The sequence below is a fragment of the Parasteatoda tepidariorum genome, chromosome 7 (genome assembly GCF_982258835.1).
Source record: "Parasteatoda tepidariorum strain Cologne lab strain chromosome 7, Ptep-v5.0, whole genome shotgun sequence".
NCBI lineage: Eukaryota > Metazoa > Arthropoda > Arachnida > Araneae > Theridiidae > Parasteatoda > Parasteatoda tepidariorum.
The window spans coordinates 58,777,767-58,804,485 of NC_141761.1; the positions used below are offsets into that span (position 1 = coordinate 58,777,767).

Sequence of the window (26,719 nt, forward strand, 5' to 3'; positions counted from 1 at the left end):
CCCTAATTTTTATTAAAATTTACAACTTGGTTCAATATTTCTTTAAAGAAAAAAAAGAAAAGAAAATGATTAAAAAAAATTTTTTTTTTTTTTTTTTAGATACTTCTGAAATTTAAAGACAATGAGTATTGAAGCTAAGCATTTTTGTCAAGAAATAAACTATTTTATTGACTGTACACTCATAATACTAAACAAATCTGAGATAATTGAATTTAAAAGTAATCATACAAAATAAAGAGCAATAAGTAAAAAAAAGCAATTAAGTACAATTAAGGTTTAAAAAAAATTTATGCAATTAGGATATAAAAATCTCAATTAATTATTATCTTTATTAAATTGAATAAATAAAAGTGAGATAGACATTTTGAGGTGATTAAGCTCTATGATTCATGACTGCTCTGGGAACCCACATGAAAAAAAAAGTAATTGGTGTAAGTCAAATTAAAAGATTATGGCAATGATCTATAAATAGAATAGCACGAGAAGACCATTAGCCTACCAGTAATGAAGACTATAGCGCTTCACCAACAATGAAATTAACAAGAGAAATTAAATCTTTCTTTTGCTATTAGGTGAAAAAATTTGGTAATGTTTAGTTGGTCCCTGTAATCAACAAAAATTCGAGAGATTTTTCGGTTTGCTTTCAGAGACTAACTCTCTATATTAAAAAGCTGCAATAGCAATTTGGGTGTTTAACTTAATATTACATTTTGTTTTGATGAACAAAAAATTGGATTGTAGAAAATGTATAGGGAGTGCCATAAAATAAATAAAAATTACAGGAAAAAATATCATACGGACCACTCAACAGGCTGAAGGCACTTTTCAAATACAGCCAATTGTCTAGTTTGTGATGATTAAAAAATTAACAAAATGTTCTTACATTAAGGTAGAATAATTGTATACTTAAAATCTAAAGCCAATAAAATTAAAAAATAGTAATTTATACTGAAGTTTTTTTTTATAATAAAGCATTTTTCAGATAAGGTAATTTTTAACAAATTTTAACTTTTTACAACTACAAATTTAATCTATTTATATTAATTTATGTATAAAATATCATTTTTTATTATGAATTACATGCCCAAATTAAAATTAGAAAAATCAGAACACTTTAAAATTTCATCCTTGAAATCTGTTGATCACAGTTTGTTGAATAAAATTCATTAGGAGGGTCTAATTTTTTTTTTTAAATTGAAAAAAAAAAGTTTACAAATTGTGAATCTAAATTCTTCATTAATTACTGCATTTATATTTTATCTTGGCTGTTTTAATTTACATTACAACTAGAAAAATCTTAAAATATTTGCATATTACTATTTGAAAATGATTGAACGCTCAACAGCCTTTTTAAAGTCAAAAGTTTTTGTAATTTTCTTAGCTACAAAGTGTCAAAGAATAATTTTATACTTATTTTGAATCTATTTTTTAGACATTTACATCTCATTGTTAAGGTAAAGGTGGTATCTTTTTAAAGATAAGTAACAACCCGTTAGGTTCATTTAAGGCTAACAAATTTAATTCAAAACGAATGCAAAAGTGCATCCAATTTTAATTTACATTTCTTTTAAACATTTAATCCATGCTTTAATTTATTTAAACTTAAATATTGAATGATAATGGGCATTTAATAACTTTTTGTAATTCATATGAAATTAGGTATGATAACTGCTGAAAAATTCATTGGAAAAACAATAGAATTATTGTGGCAAAAAGTAAATACTCAGCTTCCCGATTTGAATTTCTAGTATTTAACAATTTTTAGATTTTGTAAAACCATGTAGAAACCAACAGCAATAACTGGCAAAAAACACCAATCAAAAAGCTGCATAGATTTAGTGGATAAAGTAATTATGCCAAGATAGCTTAATAAAGCAATTTCTTAAATGTGCAACCTGAATTTGTTTCTTCATAACGTCGCATGAAAAAAAGAGGGATCTTCAATGAAACAGCGGTTGTCCAGTGAAAAAGTGACTTATAAAATATTCATATTGAATTTTGCACATCATAATGCATAAAAAATATAGAGATTTAAAAAAAAAAAAAAGATAAAATGAGCATAAATAATAGCCGGCAAAACGATCAAAATAGAGGAAATTATGATAGAGCACGTTAGAAAGTCATCACTCCAATGTGAGATTCAAATTTCGCAAGTCACAATATGGAAATTATAAAAACAAAGAGAAAATCAATTGCATTAATTGCAACAAAAAAAAAAGAACATTAAAACACGGATTGATAATACTACTCTGCATGTTGAAAAGTTATTACTGGAATTCGAGATTTGAAATTTCCATGTCATAATATCACATTAAAAAGTCATTGAATATTAAAATTGATCTAATTGTAGCCGGATAAAAACGCGAGCAAATATATCACATTGGTTAAATAACTATTTTGTTACAAATCGGAATTTGGAAAAAAATTGCTTCTCCTTCTCAATAAAATATAACTTTGAAAATGTTTAAAAAAAAATAAATAAAAATAAAAAAAAAGCTATTTTTTTTAATGCTAATTTTTTTGTAAATATTTGCTTTTTTGGAATTACATTTTAGATTCTCAATTTTATACTTTTGTGTTTTCCTCAGTAGTTCATTAATTCTAGTCTAAGTTATTAATGAATTTTTATTTTCAGTCTCATGTTCCAAAGATGTGTTTTTTTCTTAAATATCTGTGTAAAAAAAAAATAGATATTGCTTGAGAAAGTGTTGGTAAAGGCAGAATAAATGTCTTGTTAACGAGATTTTGCTTAACTAACAAAATTTAAATTTCAGATTAGTGGAAGAATTACTGCGCCTGCAATCTTAATTCATATGTTTTATTAATTCTGTTCCGGTAAAACTGATTTTTAAAAGCGATTGAATTTATAATTTATGGATTTTATTAGTGGTAGACACTCTCTTATTTTTTGTTTCAAATACTAATTCAAAATGTACTTTTTTTTTTCTCCTAATGAGTTGAAAAACCTTGACAATTTTATGGCAACTATCACTATTTTTTACTTTCATCTTTAAGAAACAGTGTGCTTTCATAATTAAAATATCAAGAGAAAAAATTTTCTATTCCTTTTTGCAAAATTGGATCTATAATCATAGAAAGAAACACTTAAATTCGTAATAACATTCAAGTGTATAACAATATATATATTCTTTTATTAAACACACAGTAAATTTTTTGTGTATGTGTACGTTTGCGTGCAAGTATAAATTTTACAAATACTGAAATAATGCTTTTTAAGGAAATTTTAAATCTTGTTTTTATTTCAAATTTCACCAAATTCAGGGGTAGTTGGGACAGTAAATATTCCTGAAAATTTCAGGTGCAAAAACAGGACATTAACTAATATACAATACACGTTTCATGTATTACATAATTTTTTTAAACTAAGATTTGTATTTTAATTACCTATCAACGAAGAATATCGCACTTTTATTGTAGTTAATGTTAGGAAAAACTTAAGTTCTTATGAGAATCGAGATACTGAATTTCAAAATAGTGCGAGTATGAATCGCAATATATTACAAAAAATGAAAAAACATAATTCATGATTTTTCAGGGTGTTTATTATTTATTAAAATATATTCAACAAAAACATTAACAAGATTAATATTGATCATACTAAATTTATACAGATATGTAAAAAATTAACAAACTTAGAAAACTTTTATAAATTCATAGAAATTACTGAATGGCCCCTATTAAATTTTCATTAAAATTTGTAACTTGATTCAGTATTTCTTTAATAAATTGATTGAAAAAAATTCATTAATATTGAAATATAAATACAGTGAGTACTGAAGCTAAAAATTTTTGCCAGAAGTAATTTATTAAATGGACCTCACATTCATAATATTAAACAAATATGAGATTATAGAATTTTTTATTTCAACTGTTTTTAAGAGAATTCAATCCAACTGTTTTCTTTTTTTGGAATGGTAAATCTAAATAACAAGATTTTTTACTGCATGTGCTAAATGTTAAAATAGTGAAAAGCCGCTCACTTCATACCTTTTATATTGTTGAGTATTATAATAAGATTAAATATTATTGAGTTTTTAGAAAATTACTTCAGAGCATTGCGCCTGCGGTAAAAATCACACGATTGAAAATCTCAATTCTTATATTTATTTAATTAAACGAATAAAAGGGAGTTTAAAAGTTTGTGGTGATGAAGCTCTGTGATAGTTGAATGCCTGGATCCAAGGGAAAATATGAAAGCAGTGAATGATTCCCAAGTCACGTTCAAGAATTGTGGGACAAATCCATTAATAAAACAACATGAGAACATCACATCCTTGTCAGTAATGAAAACAATGGCGCTTCACTGATGATGAAATTAAAAGGAGTATTAAAATTTTCTTTTGGAATTTGGAAAAAAATTTAGGAATGTTTCATTTGCCCTCATGATCAGAAAACTCAGAAAGATTTTTGGGTTTGATTTCAGAGGGTGGAAAAGAAAAGAAAACTTTTATAAAATGCAGCCGAGTTGCACAAGAGAGTGCCAGATTCATTCCCACAGAATCCATTTCAGTGCATGCGCGTGGGGATTCGCAAAATTTTAAGATGGGTTTTTTAAACATGTAAAATGACTGGCGCTTTCATACGCAAGTGACCATCTGTACACATGGTGTGGCTGAATGAATTCCTAACACTGTAGAATTGAATAATGAGCGTTTTTTTTTTCGTAATTCATGGTAAAAATCAACCTGAAAAAAAAACTTACTTTGGAAAAAGGAAAATTAAGCCCTTTTTTAAAAAATCCCACAAAAAAACACCTATAAGGGCTTTTAAAAAATTAAGAAAAGCATCTTTTAAAAAATGCTGTGCACACTGTTTTTTGACTGCATGAATTTAAATCTTAATGCGTAGCTTAGAAATCACGAATAAATACGAAACATTCATGTTCAATATTGCAAAGGACAAAATACAAATAACAATATTGGATTTAAAAAAATTACAAATATGAATTGCAATGCATAACTATTAAATTAGGAATAAATACAAAAATCAATGCTAAATTTAAAAAACAAGTGAATGCGAAATGTAATATTGGATTTCAAAAACTAATGAAAATGACATGGGCTTTTGGATTTTTAAACTCGTGTGAATACGATTTATAACATGCAACTTTTAAATTAGGTTATTAGGTAAATCTACATGAATCGTTTAATCACTAAAATAGTACGATTATGAATCATTATGTTAAGGGTCTTCAGTGCAGTTCCAAATGATTAAAATGGCAAGGGAACCACGTGTATATAAACATCTTGTCATAAGATTTAGCGAGTTTTAAATTTTAGATAGTGGAACTCTGTGAAAATATGGTTGGATTGTAAGTTTTTGACTCACAGAACTCAGCAAACCAATGGTCTTAAGAAAAATGGAATTATGTGAGATTCATGGAAAAATCACATGACCTACTCCTAGTTTTTAGACCAAGAATGATACAATAGACCTGGAATTTTGGGGTACACCTGAAATACAATCATCCCTGAAAATTGGTAACTGTTATTAGCTTTGACCCAATTCAATACATAAGAATCTAAAAACAATTAAAGAAATATAAACTGCAAGTATAATATATAATTTCAGAAAAATAAATTTAAATTACTTTTTCAGTTTAATGTCATTTATATTCATTATTATAGAATTGCACAGACCTTCCTTCCACGATGATATTACAGATTCTTTCTTGTTCAGCTTGTCTTAGATGATTTAGTTGCACTCTTTTAGCACGTTTAACACTTAACACTTTTTGAGAGTTTAAAACCAGTTATTGGCTTTCACTCTTAATATTTTTAAATTTAGGTATGTTGTATGTTTAGGTATGTTATTCAATACTGATCATAAAATTTCATTGGCATAAAACTAAAAAAATTTGCTAAATTTTTTTAAATTTTCTTGGGGATAAAGCCATTTTTAAGTGCAAAGAGCAAATATTCCTCTCAAACAATTCAAAACAAGTCTTGATCAATGGTTTAAAAATGTGAAAATTTAGATACATTATCTTGTTAGGAAAGTTTTCTAAGATAATATGATTTATATTCCTATTAATTACATCCAGATAAACTCAAGTACAAAGAACTCTCCGAGCTACATGCGAGAGAGTTTTAAAAACGGATTCACCTCGACAACTACAACATTTTAAAATCCCACAAGAAGTGACTGACAGCAGATTTCCTTAAATTTTTACAAGGTTCTTTGCTAAGAAGTTTTAGCACATTTATTAAGAAAATAAATATAATCTGATAATAGTTTTTTAAAAAAAAAAAAAAAAAAAAAAAAACTATTTTGCAATCACGGTCTTTAATGTTGTTTTAAATGGGAACATAAAATTAGTAGATGGTCATCTTAATTTATGTAATAGGAAAAATTTAAATCCACACACAACTACCGAAAACCTAATAAAATATTTAGCTTTTATATTTGTTAACTCAACATTAGAAATTTGATTTCCACCAAATCGCCAGATGAAAGATACAAACTTTTTATTGTTGCTAATAACAAATGGGGGAACCATACACATGCAAGAAATATATATAATTTTTAAATATATCTTAAAAATTAATCTTTTTTGCTTCAGTAGATTCTTGATGTCTTTCCTTCTTTGAAGAATTTACCGAAACCATTAAAAAATTTAAATTAAGAGAAAATAGTAATACTACAAACAAAGCAACAGGTTTTTATAAAGTTATGGCACAGAAATGGGTAAGAAACAGCCAAAAGATTTCATATAATAAGCTTATAAAGTTTTGTTTTGATTATACATGCATAAATAATAAATAATTCTACAGTGGGGTATGAAAAATGAGAGTTACACAACAAATAGAAAAAAATATACAAGAAGTATAAATAAAGCATTCAATTAAGATAATATAAGTACAGATTCTAAATAGGATATTTAAAGCAGATGTGCATTAACTTTAAAAAAAAACAAGGGTATTTGTTTTTAAAAAAAAGTAAGTAGGAAAAAAATTTAAACAAAAACCAAATTATAAGAGTGCTTCATAAAACATACCAAAAAGGGTAAAGAGAGCATCAGGTGTGACCTTCTAGTATTTTCAGAGCAACAGGTTGGTGAGGCAGAGCAGAAGGTTGAAAGGGTTTTTCAGTGACCGAGCGAACGAATAAAGAAGTCCATTAGATATATATTTCGTTTTGGAAAAATACCAAGGCGAGGAAAAGAAAGAAAAATGAAAAAAAAACTAAGATACATAAATTTAATAAGTGAAAAAAAAAAAAAAAAAACAATATGCATAGTAAAAAGAAAAAAGTCAATGCTAGATGTAGCAAAAAGTATCTTAGTGCGTTTAGCTAAAGGGGACCCGGAAATTAATAATAGTAAAAAAGAAAAATAAATTGATTCAATACTTATGTGCCTCATATGCATATTTTTTGATAAATTACATATGTATTAGCATATTTCATTTCACTTTCTATCTTTTCTCAAAAATTAACAGAGCTACAAGAAATATAAATTTCATATCACTTTCATATCATTTAGGTTCACTCTAATAGTAAGCTAACCATAAAATATTACAATGAAATCAAGTGTATTTTAAGTCACAAATAAAAATAGATTAAAAAAACTAAAAGCTTCTTATTATCTATGGAATTTCAAAAGTTTTAGTAAAAATTGAGAAATTTTATACATTTTTGGGGACAATAAAGAGATAAAATCCAAAGTCTTGAAAAAAATTATGGAGAGCTATAAAATTTTTTATTATAATAAATTTTTTTTTATTTTTTTATTTAGGGAAAAAAAGCGTTTTGAAATAGCAGAAACATAAATAATAATTAACTTATATTAAAACAAACATATATCTAATATAGCTGCTTGGAGCTCAGTTCATTTTTGACTAAAGATATGTAGAAAAAGTGCAAAGAAAGTATAATATATTCCAGGTCTCCTTAGAATATAACATTTAAAACAAGTAATATATATTTTAGAATAAAAAATAAAATAAAAAAAAGTAAACCAAAAAATTAATGCAAATCAAAATTTAAAATTGGAGACGCAAATTTTGATAAGAATGTATGTCTTTAAATTTAAAATCTTGAACTAAAAATTCGTGTTCTGAAATACATTTTGCTACACCTTTGTAAAATAAATAAGGTTAACATTAATTGGAAGTAATGCTAGAAGGATAACACATCAAACAAGCTGAAATAAATGAAGTTCGTTCAAAGGCACAGCACAGAATAAGTTATTGCAAGTTCACATACAGGTTTAGAATAATAGAAAGCAGCTTAAAAGAAAAATTAACACCCAAAACTCTCAACAATCATTAATATTAAAACCTTTTTCTTTATAAATTGTCACCTAAAAAAAAAGATCCTAAATATTTGATTTTGACCTTAAATGCATAAAAATGTGAATGACACTTGAAATATTTTTGGAAAACAAAACACTTACAATATTTAGTTACTGCAGACATTTTGAGCATTTAAAATGACTTACAAATTACAGCAAACTCTTTTAAAAGGCAGAATCTGTGAGGAACAGCATATTTCTCTAAAAAAATTTTGATTTGCACAAACACAATAGCACTAGTTAAAAAGTATAAGTCTGTAAAAAAATACAAATCCTATCACAAAAAAAAAAAAAAAATATTTTTTGTCATGACTAAAAATGCCACTCATCTCAAAGTATAAGCGGATCCCCCCCTTTTTATTTGAATGACTTGATTACGAAATAGCATAATTCACGACATTGGTTGTACAAGTTGACAGATTTTTTCTATAAAATGTCAAGTATCCAATGATACTAGACCCATGTTAGAATGCAGATTCAAATGTTATTGTAAAATATTTTAAAAAGGGTAGGAATTTTGAATTCTTTGGATGGGGTGGAAGAATTTTTTATTTATTTAATTAATACATTTTTTTTGTGGGGCGCAGATGAGGATGTAGTAGAATGCATTACAGAGTGGGAACTGTATGACAACACTATTAACTAAAGGTATCCAACACAGAAGATCTGGGATCGTTAAATTTCTTACATTATGGTTTGTTTTAAAAATTTCCATGCATATTTTTTGAAATACTCTTGATATAAATTATTTTACTCTTTATACTCTTTTAAAATAAATTATTTTAAAATTATCTATTTAAATTTTTTATCCAATACTGTGATGCATTAGAAAAATCAACATAGACTATAAATAATTCAAAATAGCAAATTTTTAATAAATTTAGCATTTTTGTATAATCTACACACACACAATAATTATGCAATAAAAAATTTCTCCAAAATAAATTTTGTTTTGTCAGCTTTTTTTAAAAACTCTACATTAAACATTAACAATAGGATTATTAACATAAACATTAGCAATTGGAAAAAAATAGGACAATTTTATTTGCAGTCTCCTTTAACTGGGGGAAACTTCTAACGAATTTAACATTTTCTTAATTTTGATTTTTTTTTTTTGGAATTTCAAATAATACATTTCTGTTTTTACTTAAGGTAATATTACACACTTTTGACAGAATTCCACTTTTATAAGACTTTGCTGTAATTCTCAAATACATCTACAAATAAATCAGTGGGATTTGCTATTATTTCTTATATGCTTAAAAATTATATTTTAGTCAAGTAAAAATAACAGCATTTCTATTTAACTGCCAATTTTTGTTCAATCACAAATTTTTTTTAAAAAATTTAATAAGATGCACGAAGTTCTAATTAGTGCAACTGGAAAAATCTGTCTTAATTTAACGAATTCCGTATCTTTATTTTTAAAATTTACATTACCACGAGATTTGATACAGAAACATTTCAGTTCCAAATAATAAAAAACAAGTAAAATTACAAAATATGCTAACAAAATATTTTCAACAGAGTGTTTGCTTATAAGCAATTATATTTAGCTGTAACTATGATTTCTCAGTGTATAAAATTGTAAAGAAAATTTTCAATTTAAAAATTGAAATTAATGACATTTATAACTTCAGAAAAAGTGTTTAAATTAACAAAGCTTAGTAATAGGAAGGAAAAAAAAGTATATAACAATTTAGTACTTTTAATGCTCAAAATAACATCATTTTGGCAGTAAGCAATTCCATCTCCTTAACTTAAATATCCAATATCAAGTCATTGCAATTTAAAATAATAATAAATAATGATAGTAACAGAAAATAAAACTAATACTGTAATTTATAAATCTGTAATTTTAATTAATTGTAAAGTGGCACAGTAATCTTTATTAAGTTATTTTCTCAGTAAAGAATGCAAACAAAATAAAGCTAAAATCATTTTTAATGTCTTACCTCTTCATTGAGATTACTAACTAGCAATACGGTGCTACCCAAATGTTGTCCGGGTAGCCTCAACCCCGCAACTCCTAAAGCAGCTGCTGTCGTTGCAGCAGATGAGAGGGCAAAACCCCCTAAAGGTAGGCCTAAATAAAAGAAAGAAATATTAATGACAAAAAAGGGAAAAACAAACTAAAGAGAAGCTCCTAAAGAGGAAATTTAAAAAAAAAAAAAAAGATTACCTTAAAAAAAGGAAAATGACAAATTAAAAGCAAACATCATTTGTACTAAAGTATCATACTGGCAGATTTCATTGTAAAAGATTAGACTATTTTAATTTCAAAATTACTTTATTTGAAACTAAGTTTTAGCAGTTTCCAAAACAATTTTACTTATAGAGCATTGAACAACTAACAACCGGGGACCGATCAAGACAAATTCAGGCCCAAGGCCCACCAAATTTTCTGGTCAACTTACAAAATATTTTGAAATTAAATTACTGAAGAGTAGTCCTAATAATGAAAAAGAATCTATTGAACTACATGATTCAAAAGAAACATTCTAAGAAATTTTGAAAGCAGACAATTGAAGATTATTTTTCTAAGATTAAGTTTACGTATCTATAAATTAAAGCCAAAATATAAAACAACAAAACAATATTTTTAAAAATGAAAATAGTTTTGTGACCACAAACAATTGAAATCAGTGATTTTTGCTGAAAGTCAATGATTAGCTGAATTATTTTTTATTGCAAGCTGGAATTACTTTTTTATTTAGTATTTAAACCAACACATAGCTAGCCCATCTTTCATCAGATTTTTTACTAATTTTTGAGGGCCTGCGGAAATTGTGGGCCCTAGGCCCATGCCTATTGGGCCAAGGCTATAATCAGGCCCTGCTAACAACTCAGAATAGTTTGAGATCAGTATGCATAGAAACTTTTTTTATAACACTGCTGGATAAAAAAATAATAGGTATGAATTAGTTAATAAATTCCTTATACCATAATTGATTTAAATTGGTAATAGAGATCAATTCTTTCTAAATCAAATCATTTTTAAATAGGGTGTCAAATCTCAAAAGGAAAACAGTAAATATGCCACTTAACATTTTCGTAAAAGAGTAATTTAATAGAAGATCTGTCAACTTACCATTTAAAAAAAGATTGTGCAACATGTTTTTTTTTTTTTTTTTTAAATTTTTTGGGAGAGCAACTTACCATTGTTCTGATAGATAGTCAGAATCTTACTGTATAATTTTAAATACTGTTCAAGTGCCAATGCGTCTTACTTTATTTCAGAATATTGATATATCCCTCAAGAATTATGAAAATTTAAGAGCATTAGCTGGAATTTAAATCGTGTTAACCTAACAAAGAGCGATAAATAAAAATAAAAAGTTTAAATTGCAAAAATAATCAAAGATCATCTCTAAGTATCTGCATTTACTGCAATCTGTGCAATTTAGCAATAAAAAAATTTATGTTTTAAAATAAGTTTACAGCATACTGTGTAATTTGGCAAAATAAGTTAATGATATAGAGTGAAATGAGAGTAAATTAAGATATTTGTAAAAAATTTATAATTATTTTTTTTACTAAGGAATTACAAATATATATATTCTATTATCTTACTATGTTCTCGCAAAAACGTTAAGTTTTCAAAAACAAATAGGCATAAGCTGGGGGGGGGGGGGAACAACACTGCTAATATATTATATATGGCTCCTGTTTTAGCTAGCAAAACTCACTTGCTTTTTTGCCATTTTTGAAACCTGGTAAAAAAAGCAAAACACCATTGTTTGTTTGCAAGCTGCATATTAACTATGTAAATATTTTAATGTGAAATGCTTGTTTCCTATTCGTAAAGCTTAAAATAAGACATTGCAATTTTTTAACAATAGGAGTCCCAAAATTCAATGTCAAGACTTTGTGCAAAAAATGTTGATAAGAGAATAACAGACTGAACAGGGTAAGTAACCTTTGCATGGCGAAATTGGTACTATGAAGAATCCCATTTCTAATTTAATATTCATATTTCCTATAAGTGTTTGTACTACATTGTTATTAGAAATATTATAATAAAAAAATATTTCAACATCAAGAGCTTTTTAATAAAAGGAAGAACAAAATCCCATTTTGAAATTTGTGCTGAAAAATAGTTTAATATTGCTATTTGTCTAATAAAGTGGGGTACATAATTTGTTCTTACATGAATTTTGGGACATCCTGTAGAAACTGATACAGAATGTTTTTTAAATGGTTACAAAAATATAAAAAACTATAACAGTTTATGAACATTATTAGCTAATGATTACCTCCAGCACCAGCAGCATATGCAGCTGTTAAAGGTGATCCTAATCCAGGTGCAAATGGAGAAGCCAAAACACCCATTGAACCTTTAGCAAAAAATTAAAGCAATGCAGAAAGTTATCAAGCGTTAAAAGTTTTTCAGAAAGTTAACATTGTAAAAGGTAATTAGAAGTAACATAATAAAATAAATGCATTATATTTTTATACAATATTAGGAGGAAACATATAGTAATGAAACTCAAAGAAATGTCAATTTATTATGCAGGAATTTTTTAAAAGAAAAATAAATTTTAGGTTTTATTGAAATATTTTCATATTTAAAGTTATGAACTCAGAAAACAGTTGCTAAGTTATGAATGATACCTGCTGCAAGGAACTTACTAAGCTTCAAACCATATAAAAGAAAATATCTATTGTATATTTTATGAAATCAATGGTGCAAAAAGTTTCAAAATCAGAAGAGATTAATGCTTAAAAATCTCAAGAAAAAGAGCTTATTATTTAAAGTTAATTATGAAAGATGATATAACATAAATTAACAATTATATTTATAATTTGAGTAATAAAATGGGTAAAATTTAGATTCATTCAGATTTGAAATAAATTTTAAATGTATTTAATAAACATTACAAAAAGGCAAAATAAAATATGAATCTTTTTATCAGTAAGATTAGTATCATGAGAATAGAAAAATATAATTTATATTGCAATAAATACCAACATTATGATTTCTGGAACAAACACTAAATAATAATAATAAATAATGTAATAAAGGCTTGATAAGAAAGTTAATGTAATCAAAATAAAATAACCTGTAAACATCAATTTAATTTTTCAAACTGACTAAACATTTTAGAAAACAAAAAGTGAAAGGTTTGAAATTCTAATTGAATCAAAATTTCCCCCCTGTTTGAATCCTATTAATCCCATTATTCAAAATAGTTTTAGAACTATCAATCTAGAATTTACAACTTCATACAATATTTAAAGTGATAGAGAAATTACAATTAGGTAATCATATATTTAAAAACTTCAAAAGAACTGACAAACATAAATTGAACGTCGATTTTAAAAAACAATAAGCAAAATCAGTTTTTTTACGCTGTTAGATAGATAAATATTTTATAAAAAAAGAAAAAATATCTGTAGTTATAATAGAATTTTACAAACGTTAAAAAATAAACATACCAGGCAATCCTAAAGAATCAAAAGGAGAACTGGGGTCGCAATTAGGAAGCATAGGATTAGTAAAATCTCTACTTTTGTCATTGTTGTACTTAACATTTAGATTAGACAACTTGGAATATTCAACTCTCAGAGTACAACATGCATTATAAATGTTTTGGTTGTCCAAAGACTGAAATTAAAAAGATGCTATTAACACACTATACTGAATATTGAGAACTCATAATACAAAAATAAAATGTATCACAAACCAATTTGGCAGCTTGGGCAGTTATGACATCAGGATACTGAATCAATGCTTGGAATGTGCCTAAAAAAGTAAAATCATGACTTCATTAAAAACATCAACCAAACTTAACCCTGTCTGTTTGCCACATTAATCAACATTCATAATGTAATTCCAAATTGCTACACAGTAAATAATAAATATTATTACCGTGCAGTGACTAAAAACTTAATTCATAATATAATTTTCCCTCTTTAACATCAGTTGCTACAAGCACCATTTCGCTAAACATTGTTAAAAAGAAGAAAAAAAATAGTTTTATATCACTATAATATTTTAATTTAATTACCATTTTTAGTGAATGTCACTATCTTTAACACTCTGCCAACTCTAGAGAAAATCTGAAAAGAAAAAATTGAAATTAAAAATTAAATGAACAAAAAATGAAATAAAAAATTGGAATTCAAAAATAGGTGAATAATAATTTTAGGGGGGAAAAAAAATTCAAAATGCGAATAATATGGAATTTCATGGTGACTGATATTTATTTTAAAAGGTTATATTTTTAAAATTTCTTTTTCATTATTAAATATTTAATAATTTTATCAAAAAAATATATGGGATTTTTAATAACCTAATATTATTATGCACATAAGAAAGTGAAAATTATAAATGTTTTACTTAGAATAAAAATATAAAATGTGACTGACATTACATAGAAAGGATATGGTGCATAACACCAATTTTATTTTGAAATTCTCTTTATATAAGCAATAATGGGATTAATTTTTTAAAATTTATTTACAAGATGTCAAATTAATATTAAAAGTACACAAGAAGTGACAAATAGAAACTGGCGAACAGAAGAAAAGCTAATGTATTTTATGCTACAATTTCTATGCGATTAACGTTAAAAATACAAACTATATTAAAATCTTAACAATTTAATCTTTTTCAAAATGAAAGTGTAAAAAGTGTTTTTATAATGAATATGGAATAGTAAATAAGGTATGTAGAGAGCATTTTTCTGAATTCTTACATCGATAACGGACGATTTTCGATCATTTGAATTTTTTCTCCTCTCCCTTCAAGTTCGAGGTTAGACTGTATTTCAATTCAAATTATAAAATTTAGCTCAACGTAAATGCTATTTTCTTAAAAGCACCCTAAAAATATAAAATTTAAATAGAAAAAAATCTGATTTATAAATTAAATCAATCAGTTTTTTGATTAAAAAAAATTAAATATTCAAACCCTGAAGATTAGTTTGAATCAGTTGTTATAAGGTAAAAAAGCAGCATCGATATTAGCTAACAATGAGACATTTTCCCTGCATTTGATGATTGATAACTAGAAAAACATTAGAAACTCATTCCGTTCAGTGATTGATTGAGTTTAAAGATCTAAAGGATATCCCACAATTGAAACAATTTGGCACATTGAATCTGCACTTTAAAGCACTGATCCCCCCCCCCTCGCAAACAGAATTCAGATAAAATAGGAAAACTTGCAAAAGTTTCCAAAAAAGCAAATCCTTTTTTGGCAGCCTTTTCTAAAAGCTTTTAGAAAAATATATGCTGAGGTTTTTAAAACAATTACTAAATGTATTAGATACAAGGAAAACAGATAGTACCTGGTATAATATTTCTAAAGAAACTGGATATATCTGATTTTCAACTACTACCCTGAGAACTGTATTTGGTCCACCCTGAGTATCAGTGGTATGATTCACTAGAGCTTGAGCAGCTTGCAGTGCTACCTGTGTTGTGGTATTCTAAAATATAAAATGAATTTTAACACTTCGAATACAAAAAATTTAAAACGCATAATATAAGTTAATAAAATTGACTTACACTTAAAGTGTGAGTGTTATCTGTCTTCAATTCTTTGTGATTAGAAAATTGAACATAAACATTTCTCCCTTTAACGAAAGGGGCACCTGAATTAGCATAGTAGTTCACCATTGATGTTGCAGATGCTTCATCATTCATTTCAAGGAAGGCCTATAAAGAATATAATAATTGTAAGGCAGCATTTAATTAACATATCCTTCACCAGCATTTAATTACGTACTCTTAATTCTTCATTTGAAATTATTAGCAATTTAGAACATTTGTTTTTTTGTTGGAGATGAGCTTAATGCCTATGCAAGAAATAAATAAAAGAATTAAAATAGAGTTACGAGCATGGAGTGAATAAAAAATACAAACTATCAATTGCAAAGATGGGTAAGATAATTTTAATAAATGAACATAACTATATGTTAGATAACAAATAAATGAACTTTATGAAAATGAAAATTTTTCAATGTTACTTTTTATGAAATTCGAAACACGATGACTTAAACAATATGTAATAACACACAGTTCGACATGAAATTCATTGCTGAATTATGATATTCGGCGAAGAAATGATCAAATCTATATCACTCTCTAATATCTATTTCCTTGCATCATCTCAAAAGTAGCTACAAGATCAGGTCTCATCCTCAAATTGATATAATACACAGATTAATACGAGTCTGCAGATAAATACAAACTGATACAGAGTCTTCTGATGAATAAAAGTTGATAATGGGTACATAGAAAAGTCCAAGAAACAAGCAATTCCTTTGTGAGTTGGTACATTTTTAACATAGAGTGGTACTGTTAGTGAAATTGACATTTGAATGAGCTTTTTCTGAATGAATATTGAGTATGTAATCGAATAGAGTTCAAAGATTAAAATAGTGCTGCCATCTAGATGATAATTTACAAAATTGATCATTTAGTTATCATTTGCTTTGGTTTTACTTGTTAAGATGGTGTAAATATTATTTTCATCATGTATTAATTTCAAGTACTAAGAGCTTTAAAATACTAAGCACAAAGTATCAGATATTTTGATAAAGACCCATCAATTAGTACATACCTTAATTAGTACATAAAATATTATAGAGAAGATGAAGGTACTTTTGTTTGTGCAAATGTTTATTAAGCATACAAAACAAAGAGCTATATTTAGTAACTCAAATAACAACATTTTAAGTTTTCTTTTCCACTAAAAATTTATATCAACAGCAAACAACTCCCACACAATAATTTACATTTATATTAAGAAATTAACACCTTTCCAGGCTTAGCACTAATATAAAAAAAGAACATTATACTAAAAAATTAAGAACGAGCATCAGCTGTATTATTACAAATGCAAAAAGCAAAATTACAAAAGTAAATTGATTATAAAAATTAAATATTTGTCGTAATTTTTAATAACTAACAACAAAAAAATTAAATTTTTTTTACCCTTTCAAAAAGTTTTAAGTGGGAAAAATATCACTCTTAGAAGGGAAAAAAAAGGAGAAAAAACTGCTAAATCATTCATAAAAAGATATTGTGAATCCGAATGCACAAGTTATTGAAAAACCTGTAGCTTGATTGAAAGAAGTATTCTACTTCAAGATCAGTAATTATTGAATAATTATTCTAATACTTCAAGACCAGTAATAGAATAATCATCAGTTAAGAAAAAAGGACACTACTGGTTTATTTTAATAAAGGCTCACACATTAATTCTTCATTTTCATCATTCATAGATCCCTAAAGATAAGGACTGTTGAACTACAGAGCTTTTAGGCACAGATAGACAGAAACTTTATGTAATTAATAATTCAAGATTGTTAATCATTAAATGATTAACAATCTATATTATATTGCTTACAAAAATTATATTGCTATATCACAGAATTTTTTGTGACTAAGAAAGAAAAATTTCTTACCCCCCCCCCACAAAAAAAAACAAGCCACCAGCGTTCATCGACGCAAGCGTCACCCTCATAATTGAAGGCGGCTCAAGGCCTTGTGCTGATAAGTACGCACTGCCCGGTGCTCGTGTTCTGACTGCTGCTAATTTTTGCAAGTTATGTAAAATAGCTGTAAATTCCTGGATAGCGATTGAATACCCCCCTCCAAAATAATGAATTCCACAGGGAATTCGCTGTAGATCAACATGTATATCACTAATATGTTTCGTTTGGATTTTATATTAATTTAAAATCTTAACACATTTTAGGGAAAGTCTGAAATTTAAAAAATCTACCCATCAACAACCAATAGTGCTCCAAGTTTGAAAAAAAAAAATGAATGCAATGGTGTACAGAAAAATCTAACTTCCCATCCTGTATAATGTGCACCCATCCGTATTATTGATGAGGAAAATATTTTCTGTTTAAAATCCTTATAATCAAAATCGCTAAAATATTATTTTAATAGTGTCCATCTACAAAAAATTGTTTTGAGCTTTCTGTTAAAACGGACTAGGCATTGGTAGTTAGAAGCCAAGTGAAGAGAAACACTTATCAGGTCAAATATTACATTAAACAGAAAGGCATCAATGGGAGAAAAACCACTCATACTTGAATGGTTTCCATTTTATACTGAATAAACTTCGGGACATTAAAAAGAGAAACCGAAAGTATTCAACCTTGAAAGAGGATTATACAATAATGATAAAGAAGCTATACATAATTTCTTTCGAGGGATCAGTGAACCCCGCTGCAACACGTGCGATTCGCATAAAACTCAAGAGTTATAAGACCAAAAGAAAAAATAAAACCAATTGTTGATGGCGCAGAAGGTGGATAAGGGAAAAAAAAGAGGCGCGTACATTTCCGCTGGAAGCATAGGCAGGAACTACGCAAGCCACAACTGGCTGATCTAGTAGGCAGTCACGGCCATATACCGTGACTCATAATTTTTCAAGGTTATGAGTGGAAACATTAGTTCACATAATAACATCCTCGATACATGTAACTACCAACAGCACTTAGCTGAATTCTTTTAGCCTTTATCCGCCAACGCACTTGTTCAAGTCCATGGGAATAAATGCAAATGAAACACCGCGAGTGATAGAATGAAAGTCTGGAAACGTGACGGCCGATTCTCATTAAGATGGATAATATTTTTGAAAAACTCGGCACTTTCAGTACTGATTTCTTAATTTTTGATTTTAAACTGCTGTTTTTAGGAGCATTGGAATACGTGAAGGTAGAAGCGCACAGCCATTTTAATTTAAGTCCACTTGCACAACAAAGTTGATTAAAATTACGCACGTTGACGGAATATTGGCATTTTTTAAGTAAGCATTGGTGTTCTAAGCACTAATTTTTATTGGAATTTATTCAATACTGATGCTCTAAAAAATGATAAAGAAATTCCCTTTTTAACAAAAATATAGTTATTAAACAAATAAACAATTAAGAGGAGCAATTCATTTTTATTTTATCACGCAATACCAAAGTTAATTTTAGAATAAATTTTAACAGAGAGACACAGAACACTGAGAGAATGAAAGTATATAATATAAAAATTAAATCGACATTTCAATTAGTAATATTGATTGAAATTAATTGAAGAATGTGTATGGAGTTTAACAAAACCATTATATTACAAAATATAGAATTCAATATTTATTTTTGATACATTTCATATCTTATTTCAATTCATTGAATTATTAGAGGTTTTATGAATGTTAAATAGTAAACATCTTTCTTATCCTAAAAAAATCACTTAAGCAATAAAGTGAGCAGTTTAAAAACTCGCGTTTTCCTCCACTATTCGAACTTTTCACGTTGCCATATCAGGATTCAAAGTACCTCGAGTAAATGCATGACGTAAACAGCCTAACGAATAATTCCGACTTTATCACATTTTAGAAAAAATAATAGCCTATTCATAATTCTCTACTCCCTTTTATAGATAGCAAAAATATGCTAATCAAAATTCCATCCTACACTTAATGATTTTCTTTTCGAAAAATATGATTATTCCTAATTTCTTTTGCAATTTATAATGAGTTCTTTTTCTTCTTCTTAAAGATTAAGGGAACTTGGTGTCAATGTAAAAATTGCTAATATTAGTTCTTCCCTCTTGCGTTAGATATTGGATAATATTTAAACGGACCCCGAGCGCCAGATTCCTGTTTTCACGAATTTCAAACATAATAAAATTCGTTCAACACTCTAATAAAAAAGAAAAAAACCTAATTGCTAAGATTTTTGATTAGAATTGGTAATTCACAAGAAAGTAACAATTTAAGCACTATTGTTCGCAATATTGGACTCAACACTGTTTTAAACGAAAATCTCATTAAAAGTAATGCTCATTTAAAAATCAAAAAAGGAAGGGTATTTATTTACCTGATTTTTCCCTTTAAGAAGAAGTACATTCGTAACTCGTCCGAATGCAATTCCTAAATGAATGATATCTGTCTCTGTAGCATCGGTGGATACATTTCTGATGTGCACAACTCGAGATGGTTTACCTGTCTGTGCTTTTTCGAGTTTGACCTAAAGAAAAATTAAGCAAAAAAAGCACATTCAGTAAGATTTACTTCAATAAAAACCTCATCAAAGCAAATGATGTTTACTCACTTTTTTAGCGTCATTATTATTTTCATTGTCATTCGTCTCCGGACTCATTGCAGAACCATTGCTGACATGGCCACTGCTCTGGGAAAGAAGTTCATCTGTTCCACGCTGCAATCAAAGACATTTTGAAATCAGTTTCCAATTTTTAGAAGTGTAATTAACAATATTTAAGGATAGCAACAATAGGAATTGATAAAAAGTCTAACACTTTAAAATTCTTTAAAACTTAAATAATATCTCGATTTCTTTGGATTAGCAGGTTCACAAATTGAATTTTAAGCAAAGCACCCAATTTATTTACGTCACATTTTTATCAACATAAAAAACAACTGTTTTATGTTCGGGTATGCCAGTCAAATTAAGGAAAAAAAATTCACTGTTTTCTTTGTAAATATTATACACAATATATTAAGAGGAAACACATAATCACAGTGTTCCTGTGTGAGCTATATTAGGATAACTGTACTAGTTTTCATCACAGAAAAAACTTAAGAGAAATAAAAAACAGTTCAACTGTACTCTGAAAAAAAAAAGTAAATGAAATAAAATAGTACAGCTAAAACCATCTTTAATAATCCCATATATTGCGCTTTGAGGAGTTTAAATTTTTTTTTATAAAAGAAAATTCCCAGTTTATAAAGAAATATTCAAAATTTCCCTGTTCATTTTGATGATTTTTAAATTCTCTGTATTTTACAACTTTTCTTTGTTTTTCCTATGGCGTGGCAACACTGATGTTGCATAAGATCTCTGAATTTACTAAAATAAAAAGCTACATACGAAACGAATACATAAAGGAAAAAGACTGCTTTGGTGGTAATTTTATATTACTATTATTTCGCCCTTTTTTTAAATGAAAAAAAAAATAATAATAATACAATTCTGAAGAGATTTATTTCTATCACAACATATAACTCGTCCGATATTCAGGACCCGGGAAGGTAAGCATTTGCTACCTCGCCAAATGCGATAAAATCGTAAATTCGGCGAAACAAATTGCGTTTTGGAAAACAATTTCTTTCGAAAAGAAAAATACATGTCCCTTAGAACCTGAAAAATTATATGAATTTTTATTAGTCTGAACAATTCTTGTGATTTTTTTTATTCGATTACAATACTTTCCCTTAGATATGTTGCATAACTAATTAGAATTATATTGAGTCCAGATAATGTAAGAAACAAGAGAGATTTTGTAAGCATATGAAAAAAAAATATTAAAAATATATATACAATATAACACATCCGTTGCCGGATCAAGCGAAATCGCGTGACGAAATTCTTTTCCTCCAGTTTGTGTCTATGAAGTAGATTAAGAAGTCACCTCAACACATAATAAGAAATTTTTTTTTACAAAACTAAAACTATTATAATTCTTTTAAATGAAAGGCTTAGAGGGTATTAAAATATGCAGTATTTTAATAAATCATTATTTTATTTCGATAGGGGAGGTGGGGAGGGGGACGAATCTCATTTCAAGCATTCCGAATGACACGATATTGATTTAAGCAGACACCATCTGAAGAAAGCTGTTTTTTTGGAAGAAAGCCAACAAGATACCACATCACGCATATATATTCTAAAATCATTCATCACATCACAATGTAACCTTTCTCCCTCCCCCCTCGTGAGTGGGAAAAATTTTCCGAATTAGAGATTTTCCGATTAAGATGATGTCTCTTAAATTTCAATTTTTAAGCGTTCTCTGCATTTTTTAAATATTCCGCGTTCCATTCGAAAAACTTACTGACATCAGTGAAGAATGCTCAATATAAAATTTCCCATGCATCTACATGCAGCAAATGTCTATTTATACTCTTAAGCAAGGTTATTTAAAAAATAAAATAAGTTTTAATTACTTTTAAGTACTTTTTAAGCACGCAGAAACTATTTTAAGCACTATATACATTAACAAAATGCAAAATAATTCTCAAAGACTTAACATGATCATGATAAAATAACTAGTTTCTGACAAAGAACTCTTTTCTTGATTATATTAGCCATTATAAAATGATCAAGAGATTTTTCGGTTCGATATCAGAGGGTGTAAGATGAAGCCTGAATTTGAGAATATGCAACATGCAGCGAGTTGCACATGGGATTGCAATAATCTCATCGAACCCAGTTCAGTAGACGCACATGCGGACTCGCAAGTATTTCATGTAAAATGATTGGCGCTTTCATACGCTATGCAACGACAGAAAGCCAAAATAGATTGTGGTTTAATAAATTGCGAAAACGATGAATAGAACAATGTGAAAAGCACGCTTTTACATAACACGTGCCGAAAATCGACAAGGTAAAGAAAAAAATCTTTTCAAAAAGGGAAACTTAAGCACTTTTTAAAAACACCCAATTAAAAAAGCACCTTAAAGGTTTTTAAAAAAATGAAAATCGAAGATATGCACCTTTAAGCACTCTTTAAAAACGCTACGCACCATGATACAGTAAATGATGAATTCAAAATTTCTTAACAGCTATCGCAATAAATTATTTTTTTAAATCGATGACTTCTGGAGTAAGAAGTGAAGAATAAAAAAAAATGTCCATTTAATATTTTTAACAATTATAACCAGCAAGAGCAGTAACTCTGATCAAGAAATGTTAGCAATATATTACATCATTTGAGAATTGAGATATATAATACAGTAACAGTATGAATCAAATTTTTGGAAACTGAGGAGAAAAGACTTTTTGTTGTCACAGCTTTCGATTGTATAAAGATAAATCAATGTCGTAGGTCATGCACAAGGTTAGTTTCTTCTGAGGAAGTTAGTTTGAAGTCAACATTATCTTTTAATTCATAAAAGCGCTATTTTCAAAAGGTATCATAGCTAAAATTCTAACGACACTATAGCGAGCAGATGCTATAACGAAATATATAAAAACATTCTGTTTCATTTTCAATCAGTTATAAAAATTTAAAGAACTGAGCACAGGCAAATAAATCTAGAGTAAGCAGAAAAGTTTCAATTACTGAAGATTTTTTTTTTCTCTTTAATATCAAAATATCTAAATTATACTCTCATTAATTTGTTTGCATTTTGATATTCTGAAAATTTCTTTTAGGTACGTGAAACTTCATGAATTACTTAAGGTTTGCCTAAAATCACTTTATCTATACTTTAAATTTTTCATTACTTATGGAGGTGAAAGAAAATTTACGATAAAATGTTACTGCTTTGAAAAAAAAAAAAAAAAAAAAAAAAAAAAAATTGGGGGGGGGGGGGGGGACAAGCTTGCTAGTAAATAAATCCTAAATTGTGAGAACTTAAACAAATTTGATATATTTTTGATATTTCTAAAATTAATTATAAGTACAAGCATGACCTGCTACCGAGCAGCCCAAATAAGAATTTTTAAAAATTTACTTAACTAAATTTCAAATGCAAGTTTTAGATATAAGTAATAGATAAACTTAAAACAGGATTGGCTGGCTTAAACCAAACCTTTTTTTTTTTCATGCAAAAAAATTAAAACCTGGTTTTTATTAAAAAGTATTTTTATAACTTGCTTATTCTATAGCTTATTAAATATTTTTTAGTTTTCAGAAAAAAAATTACATTTTTCTATTACTATCTTTTTATTTTTGAATTTAATTGATAATGAGTCTGCGTTACTTAAAACATTAATAATTAATTTTTAAGTGCTTACTTGATTTTGTTATACAGAAATATTTTTGCTTAGTCATAAGTCTGTAAAAAATGCTAAAAAATAAAACAAATCATCACCAACTCCTTGTCTTTGAGATTTTTTTTCTTTAAATAAATAAATTAGTTATCTAATGAAATTACAGAAGGAGTTGAAAATTCTCAGTTTTCTTTATCTTATTAAATAAATTATTCCTGCTACAATCAATAGCATCAATGGAAAAATGAGGCGACCTTCAAAATTTCACTTTTCAGTTAATTTTTATAATTTTTTTTCCTTTCTGTCATCGGTAAAGAAATTTTTGCAGCTTATATCTTTTTATTATTGATTGGAATATTTTCGAAAAACAACGTTTAAATCAAAACTTATTTTCAACAAACAAAAAAATTATTCAGAATTCATTAAAATATTAATCAAAATACTTTTTATCAAAATACAATAAAAGGATTTTTTTTGCACACAATTAACTTATTAATACTATAACTAACCTCACTATTTTATAAATATTAATGCATGAAACTAAGTGGCATTTTGAGCGCTTTTCATTATTCAATTAGTTTTAAAACATTTTCTTAATTTAGAAATAAGGACCTTAATTATTTCATAAACCTTTATATTAAAATTTCAACTAATAAAAAAAAACACAATTTTCAATAAAGTAAATTGGGATTAACCTCATAAATTTTGTACTGTTAAATATTGAAATATGACATTTACATTTATACATAAGAAGTAAAGGGGAATTTACTCTTTTATAGGCATTACTAAATGCGACATATAGATATTATTTAATGATATGATTTTTATTTGTATGTTAATCAGAGTTGTAAAATAATGTAAAAGTATATTTAAAATTGTCAGTTGCTTTTTTTTTTTTTTAAATCATTTAGCATTTATGAAAATATTAATAGCTAAAATGTTCGTATGAGATATTTATTTTTAGTTATTTGCTTTTAATTTAGTGAATAAAACTTTCTTTGACTTTTTGCTTTAAATAATAAAAGAAATCTTGCTTAAAAAAAGTAGATTTTTTTAAAATAAAAATATAGGTATCAATTTTTTATTAGCATCTAGAAATAAGAAACTTGTTTTCCTTACGAGAAAACAAATCTATTTCATATTATTGCTACTCTTTGCTATTCAAATTATAGCAAATATTTCGTGTATCAAATATCAGGAGGTTATAATTAGTGCGTGTTACCTGTTTAAAAATATAACGTATATAGTATTAATGTTTAAAATCATAATATACTAGAATCTATCTTATTATATAAAACGCTAATACGTACGTATGCATCAATAAAACCGATGATATTTCTTTTCTCGCGTTGGCAACAGTTTTCATTTTTAATTGATAGGATTCGGCGCGCAAGAGCACGTAGTGAGCATCATATGGCTAATCTATATTATATAAAACGCTAATACGTTTTAATTGATAGGCTTCGGCTCGCAAGAGCACGTAGTGAGTATCATATGTCTAATCGGGTGAATTCTCACCGAATTATCAAAAAAATTCTCACAAAATTATCTTCATCGAAGCCGATGCTTTACATCCGGCGTTCAGTACTATTTCATATTGTTTTACAACACATGTTTTTAGCCCTCTGGTGGGAAAGACTTTAAAACAAAACTTACAACAGTCACTTTTCTCAACAACTGAAATTTAGAATAGTGTGATTAAGAAAAATATGTGAACTGTTTGCAATTTTAAATTAATATTGAAATGCACAGGCTTAGAATTTTCTACAGTGAAAAGTTTTCGGAACTTCAGTGTTCAAAAAAGTATACAAATCTAGACGTTAAGAACGTATCCAATGAGCGAGCAAAGCGAGCATCGGATTGCGAAGCAATCCGAAATGAACTGCAAAAGCAGTTCCAGGGGTTGGCGAGCGGCAGCGAGCAGTGGACGTAGCCTCCTAGTTTATTTTTTATTGTATCAACCTATAAAATGTATAAAACTTCAACCAATTTAACTTGATTTTGCCTTTACAGGCAATTGAGTTTGACTTCCAAGTCTGATTTGACTTCATAATTCCTCATAATGTTGCGTAAATTATATTTACAGTAGTTTCATCCAATTAATTAACTTTCATGTTTTCTGAGTTATCAATCATTGATGTTAACCAAATGTTACAAAAAAGTAAAAGGTTTTGATGATACAATTTAAATGTTTAAAGTCTAAAAGACAGAATGAAAAATATCTACTTTCTACTGAGTATCAGATATTTATCATAACCGGTATTCACTTTAGGTAGAAAAGACAGATCAAAATTTAGCAAGAATTTATTAATGACGACCAAGGTCTTTCAACTCTTAGATGATTATTTTTTCATAGAATGCTAATAGTTAAAAATCCCAAATGATACAGACACATAACTAAAATTTTTCGACTTGATCAACTTTTAGTTTTTTACTACTTGAAATCTTAATGAATAATGAAAACTAAAAATATATTTAAAGTGAAATTTTTTCATTATCAAGTTACACGTAACTTGCGCTGAGAAAACTCAAGTTAATAAATTAGGTTTTAACAAATTATGACTCGTAAAAGATTTAACTACAAGAGGGACTCTACACACACAACTCGTAGCGAGTTCCTTGCGGATTGTTTCGCAATTCGAGCTCGCTTAGATAATTTTGGTCTAGCTTGGTATGTAAGCTGCTGCACTTTGTAAAATGTAGTTCTGAA

The 26,719-nt window shown here is 27.4% G+C and overlaps 1 protein-coding gene across 3 annotated transcripts in view; it reads right to left on the minus strand.

Annotated features, from left to right (window-relative positions):
* Positions 1-26,719, minus strand: part of heph (polypyrimidine tract-binding protein 1 heph) — a 75,348-nt gene that overhangs the window by 9,657 nt on the left and 38,972 nt on the right. For all 3 annotated transcript variants that reach the window (XM_016070744.5, XM_043040731.3, XM_043040737.3), the window contains 10 exons: positions 20,386-20,490; positions 20,152-20,301; positions 15,830-15,979; positions 15,610-15,750; positions 14,326-14,377; positions 14,002-14,060; positions 13,754-13,922; positions 12,571-12,651; positions 10,270-10,400; positions 7,019-7,052 (listed from right to left, as the gene is read on the minus strand). In XM_016070744.5, the coding sequence (XP_015926230.2) occupies positions 7,019-7,052; positions 10,270-10,400; positions 12,571-12,651; positions 13,754-13,922; positions 14,002-14,060; positions 14,326-14,377; positions 15,610-15,750; positions 15,830-15,979; positions 20,152-20,301; positions 20,386-20,490 (1,072 nt within the window). The remainder of the gene's footprint in view (positions 1-7,018; positions 7,053-10,269; positions 10,401-12,570; positions 12,652-13,753; positions 13,923-14,001; positions 14,061-14,325; positions 14,378-15,609; positions 15,751-15,829; positions 15,980-20,151; positions 20,302-20,385; positions 20,491-26,719) is intronic.